Below are 6,000 nucleotides of genomic sequence, written 5' to 3'. Positions count from 1 at the left end.
TCAAAATGAGCCAATATTTGCACAAAAACAATAAAGTTTATCAGTTTGCACACTAAATATCTCATCTTTGTGGTGTATTCAATTGAATATAGGCTAAGAGGATTTGCAACTTATTGTATTCTGTTTTATTTACATTTTACACAACGTCCCAACTTCATTGGAATTGGGGTTGTAGATCACAAAGTGTGCCTTAAAGAGGAGCATAAGTTGGCTAAATCATGACATTGAAGCAGCTTCATCCGTAGGCAAATAAAAATTTTTAAAAAGTATCCATCGAGTGAATGTCTTTGTGATTGTAGCCTGTTGTCAACCTTCTGCACAGTACAGACTGTAAAACTAGCTCCAAATGAAATCAAATCATCCAGCTTATTAGCGACACAAACAACCTGCATCATTTCTGGTCATTTGTGACTGCTTAAATGTTCTGGGCTTAAAAAAAATCCCCCGAGAGAAAAAGAAACATGTTTCCTTGAGTTAGACTTCTCAGGCACGCCGGCACTGACTCGAGGCCACTGTGACATCTGCTACACCTCAGAATGCACTTACAGGCAAAGCTGAAAGAATGCAACCAGATATCAAAGAGTAATTCCAAATATTTCTGCAAAGGAATGTTCTGTTGGTTCTTACATTAAAAAGTGAGATGCATCTTTGTGAACAAGATTAAAATGTAACAAATAGGAGATATTTCAGTTCTTCAAACTCCCAAAGACCAAAAATAACTTTTGCTTTATACATCCAAAATATAAAGTACCTATTTATATATATTTAATATAGAATACCCTTGCAAAACTACAATTAAATTATATAAAACTAATGTGCAAATTGGAATGTGAGTCACTAAGACTAACACATCATAGGCTGGTGTGCAGTGACTGCTCACAGGAACGGTTTTCCTTCTGTTCCACCATCTCTGTTGGATGAACACTGCAATCCTCTGAAGTCCTCATGTACTTAACACTCTGAGACCCACCTGCAGGGGGCAGACTGAACTGAATGCTGTCAGTCTGTGCCTGCAGAGGTGTGGAGCTGATACAGCTGGACAGACTCAGATCTGACGGGTTTGAAGTCATATTGAGGCACTCCGACTCTTTGGTGGAAGGTGTACTGTCTGCTTCTGGAGAAATGAGAGAGCGTGAATATGTGCTGCCCTTCATCTGGCCACTCTGGTCCTTTATGTGACACTTCTCAGCATCAACCTTTTGTAAAATGGTCCCCTGAATGGATGGGGAGGGTTTGGAGCTGGAGCATCTCCTCTGGTCTTTATGGATACAACTTTTAGGGGAAGGCTTGACAAGGGACAGGAAGGAAGGCTTGGGGCTGAGCTGTGACCCTGCAGTGAACCTGCTCAGGCTGAGGATGTTCCTGTGGGTTTCGAGGGGGAGTCGGTCCAACTGCCTTCCAACTTGGACTGGGCTGGGAAACAATGTGCTCTGACATGCCCTGTAGAAATATCTGGAAAATAAATCCAGACATCAATGAATAATTCAGCACTTCAAAGAGGAATGCCATCTCAGAACAAACATGAAATCATCTGGTGTCAGTAACAGAATATACGGATGTAAATCCTCAAATAAACCCAGTTTTCCAGTAACTCAGGATAAGGCATGTGCAAAAATACAAAAGCTGGTTTCAAGGAAGAAGAGGAGGAAAAACGTACTCGGCAAAGCGTTAAACATGATTACAAACATCATAAAGCAAAGATGTTCAAAATGAATGAAAAGCTAATATAATTTAAGAAAAAAGGTGGTCAGCAATAAATACTAAACAAAATATCTTTTATGACTAGAATGTACCTTGAAACTGGAATGAGAACATCTTGTTGATCAATTCATTAGTCAGTGATTATCATTCAAACATGTCTGTTTTACTCTGAAATACTTAATAAATGTGGTCCTTACTGACATACAAATCAAGAAAAAGAACAAGAGCTACATTTATGCAGAAAAATTGATACTTTAGATCTTTGCAGAGTGCTGCAATTTACAAGATTTGCTTTCATGCCAACAGTTTAGCACTACAGCTGATCAGAAACATCAAATGGCCTACGTTATATGCAGTTTAACACATGTAGTAGATGTACACACCAGGAAATAAACACCGACATACTAAACTGTTTCCTCATTTTTCATCTCAAACCCAAATGTTTTCACTGTATCGTAAAATAAACTGTTCCTTGTTCCAAAAGCAGGTACTATCCTGATCAGGAATTGTATGGTTCATGCAGTACTTTCCTTGGTAGCATTGATAGTCCACTTCAGGTGCTGAAGACCAGGTCAGTTTAACACACATGACATTTATACATATCCTGTGTGTCTATTCTGGCTACTTCATTTATTGTGAATTTTAAACTTGTCTTTGATTTATTTACCATATAAATCAGAAAGTGTAATTTTGTGCCTTAATCTTCAAATCACAGATTCACAATCGTATATAACCAATAAGATCAAAATACAGCTTGGATGGAAGCAATTTATAATATGGACAACTATACAGTTTGAGAGTTAAGCAGGACTTTGTACGCTACATAATATATGCTAGTTTTAAATAATAGAGTTGAAGAAACGTGGTCGACCTTCAATTGCAACTGATAGTGCTCAGGCTAATATCTAGACAAATTTCACAAGAAGGTTTTTGTTAAAGATTTTATATATATATATGTTATCACTGTTAATCACTGGAATGCTGATGATATCAAAGCAGCAGTCGACATGATACCATCGCCACATGTCGATATTGAGGGATTTATGCAGGATATAGAAAACATTAGAAATTCTTACCACCTTAGTGGACCTGAAGTCCAACAGGTGTGGATGAAAGCATGTGGCCCTAAATGGAGTCAAGTACGCGGAGACTGGAATCCTGCAGACCAACAAGGCGTACCACTGACACATGATGATCCAGTCTTGAAAACAAGAGTGGAAGCTATGATTACACGTGCAAAAGGTGTGTTAGGACCAAAGATAAATTATACTGAAATTACCAGGACAACTCAGAAAGAAGGAGAGCCATGGACAGAGTTTAGATGCAGATTTGAGAGTGTATTTAGGGTCCATAGTGGCATATTGCCAGGAACACCAGTGTATGAACAACAATTGAAAAACGCTCTGATCCAACATTCCAATAAGGATATAAAAGTTTGGATACAGAAACATTGGATTGGATTGTCTACAGGCACATTGGAAGAAACACATACACACTGCTGTCATGCAGAAGGAGTCTTAAAGCAGAAAAAGACAGGGAACAGCAACAAAGGAGTGTATGTAGCACACGGAGATGATGAAATATGTTACCAACAGGGTAACTTAAGACAGCAGAAGCAGTGCAAACGCCCCCAAAAGCCATGGCAAAATAGACAAGGTGGACAGCCACAACGTCAAGGACCATGGCAACCACAACAGCAGCACAGACAGGGAGGGCCACCACGGGGTCCCCTAATTTGTTGGAACTGTGGAAGAGAGGGACATATGTATAGAAATTGTCCGAATCCACCTACTGAGGGAGCAGCAGGAGGAATTCCACAACGGAATAATCCTCCACAGCCACAGTATCCACAATGACTAGAATCCATAATCCATGATTCCACATCAGATAGGCAGTCTGATTGTGATATGGATCTGTGTGCCTTACTAGGAAATCCGGTACCAAAACCAGATGTGACTTTGTTGGTAAATGGACGACCAGTGACATTCCTTTGTGATACAGGAGCATGTAGAACCACATGTAATGACAACATACCTGTCCATCAATTAAGCAACAAAATTTTTAGGGTTCGCTCTGCAAATGGACAAACATCAGACGTCCCTATCACTAAACCCATAACGTTGGCAGATCCATTTGGCCTGACATGTACTATGTCAGTGTTGAGCATGCCACAATGTCCAGTTAACCTTTTAGGACGAGACGGATTGACTGCATTGGGCTTGTCCATAATTGTGGAACAAGGGAAATTAGTTGTTGAACGCACAGGAGGCGTTAACATGGTAAGAGAAGAAAGCGATGACCCCACATTCCACTATTACTATACATTTGACATTTCAGAAGAAGATGCTGCAGGATGGGGTAAAGATGTCGTCTTGCAAGCGACAGCCCTACTAAAAAATCCTGAACAAAAGATGTCACCACCTGACCTGCATGTCACAATGTGGCATAAAGATCTTCCAGGTCCGGATGGTGACTATGAAAACAAATTGAAAAACATTTCACCTGTGAAGCTGACAATGACCGATTTGATTCATGATGGCAACTCAACAGCTGTCATAACAGTGACAGGTGCCACTGAGGACATTTTAAAATTGAGATTAATTAAGCCATATTTGACAGAATGGCAAGAATTGGGACTGACAGTCATAACAGCTTTGTCAGCCACTGATTGGAGCAGAGTTGGACCACGAACGGAGTTCAGTCCATCAACTAAATTGTATAAAGTGCCAGTTAATGTCTCATTGGTGATGACAGCTGGAACACACATTGATGTGTCCACTTCACAATCCTGAGTGTTTCAGTTGAGTCCTGAAGAGGATGATCTTCTCTCTTCTGTACCATCAGGATTGTGGACAACAGGTCCTTCAGACGTAGGACTGATAAAAAATGCACAACCTGTAGTTATAAGACCAAAAACAGAATACAGACCATGTGTAAGACAGTATCCATTGAAACCTGATGCAATTGAAGTAATCAGGCCAGTAATAGAGAATTTATTAACAGCAGGAGTAATAGTGCCATGTCCAGATTCACCATGTAACACACCCATATTTCCTGTAAAAAAGGCTCCGCCCTCAGTGGGGTGGAGAATGATTCAAGATCTGCAGGCAGTAAATGCTGCTGTGATTAAAAGAGCACCATGTATCCCAGATCCACACACCTTGTTAAATTCGCTGAGACCAAATTCTAATAGTTTCTCAGTAATTGACATAAGTAATGCATTTTTCTCTGTGCCAGTACATCCAGATAGTCAATTCTGGTTTGGTTTTACCTTTAAAGGACAACGATATACATTCACCAGATTACCGCAGGGTTACGCAGAGAGTCCAACTATTTATTCTCAAGTCATGTCAGCATGTTTAGCTAATTTCGTTCCACCGGCAGATAGCCAACTATTAGTGTATGTTGATGACATTTTGATTTTTCTGACACACGAGAAAACTGCATAACTGACACAGTAGCATTATTATGTTTCTTATTTGACAATGGCCACAAAGTGAGTAAAAACAAAGTTCAGTTGTGTAGGGATAAAGTAAAATATTTAGGACATGAATTATCAGCCACAGGGCGTACTATCCTGTCTGACAGGAAGGAAGCAATTTTGCACGCTCCAAAACCACAAACCAAAAAGCAGATGATGTCATTTTTTGGACTGACTAATTACTGCAGGGCATGGATTCCCTGCTATGCAGAATTGACTAGTCCACTTTCTGATTTGATGTACAAGGATGATATTTCAATGTCAACCGTGTTGGAATGGAACAAAGATGCTGAGGAAGCTTTTGTAAAAGTAAAACAAACATTAGTGTCATCCACAGTTTTGGCACTACCAGATTATAGTAAACCATTCATTCAAACAGCTGATTGTAAGAATAAGTTCATGACTAGTGTTTTGGTTCAAGTGTATGGCTCAAAATTGAGGCCAGTTGCCTACTACTCATCTAAATTGGATGCAGTAGCAAGTGCTTTACCACCATGCGTACAGGCTGTTGTTGCAGCCTCTATGGCTGTTCAAAGTAGCAGTAATGTTGTTCTATTCCATCAGTTGACACTGAAAGTTCCACATGCAGTCTCTGCACTTCTGTTGCAGACAAACATGAGCCTTTTGTCCCCAGCAAGACATCTTTCGTGTATGTCCTTGCTATTATCACAACCACACCTTACGGTAGAGCGCTGTACAACATTGAATCCATCCACATTGATACCTTTACCTGAGGATGGTGAGCCGCACAATTGTCTTGATGTAGCTACGGTCTGTACAAAAGCACGCCCAGACCTCCGGGACACACCCATCCCAAA

General features: G+C 40.2%; 1 protein-coding gene across 1 annotated transcript in view; it reads right to left on the bottom strand.

The window, feature by feature from the left end:
* Nucleotides 1-778: 778 nt before the first annotated feature.
* atp10a (ATPase phospholipid transporting 10A) overlaps nt 779-6,000 on the bottom strand; it is a 223,083-nt gene continuing 217,861 nt past the window's right edge. The window contains exon 21 of the mRNA XM_034180634.1: nt 779-1,452. Within this exon, the coding sequence (XP_034036525.1) occupies nt 852-1,452 (601 nt within the window). The 3' untranslated portion in view covers nt 779-851. The remainder of the gene's footprint in view (nt 1,453-6,000) is intronic.

Source organism: Thalassophryne amazonica, chromosome 10, assembly GCF_902500255.1.
Source record: "Thalassophryne amazonica chromosome 10, fThaAma1.1, whole genome shotgun sequence".
Lineage (NCBI taxonomy): Eukaryota > Metazoa > Chordata > Actinopteri > Batrachoidiformes > Batrachoididae > Thalassophryne > Thalassophryne amazonica.
The sequence above is the reverse complement of the archived record's forward strand: the minus strand, read 5'-3'. Positions and strand labels throughout refer to the sequence as shown.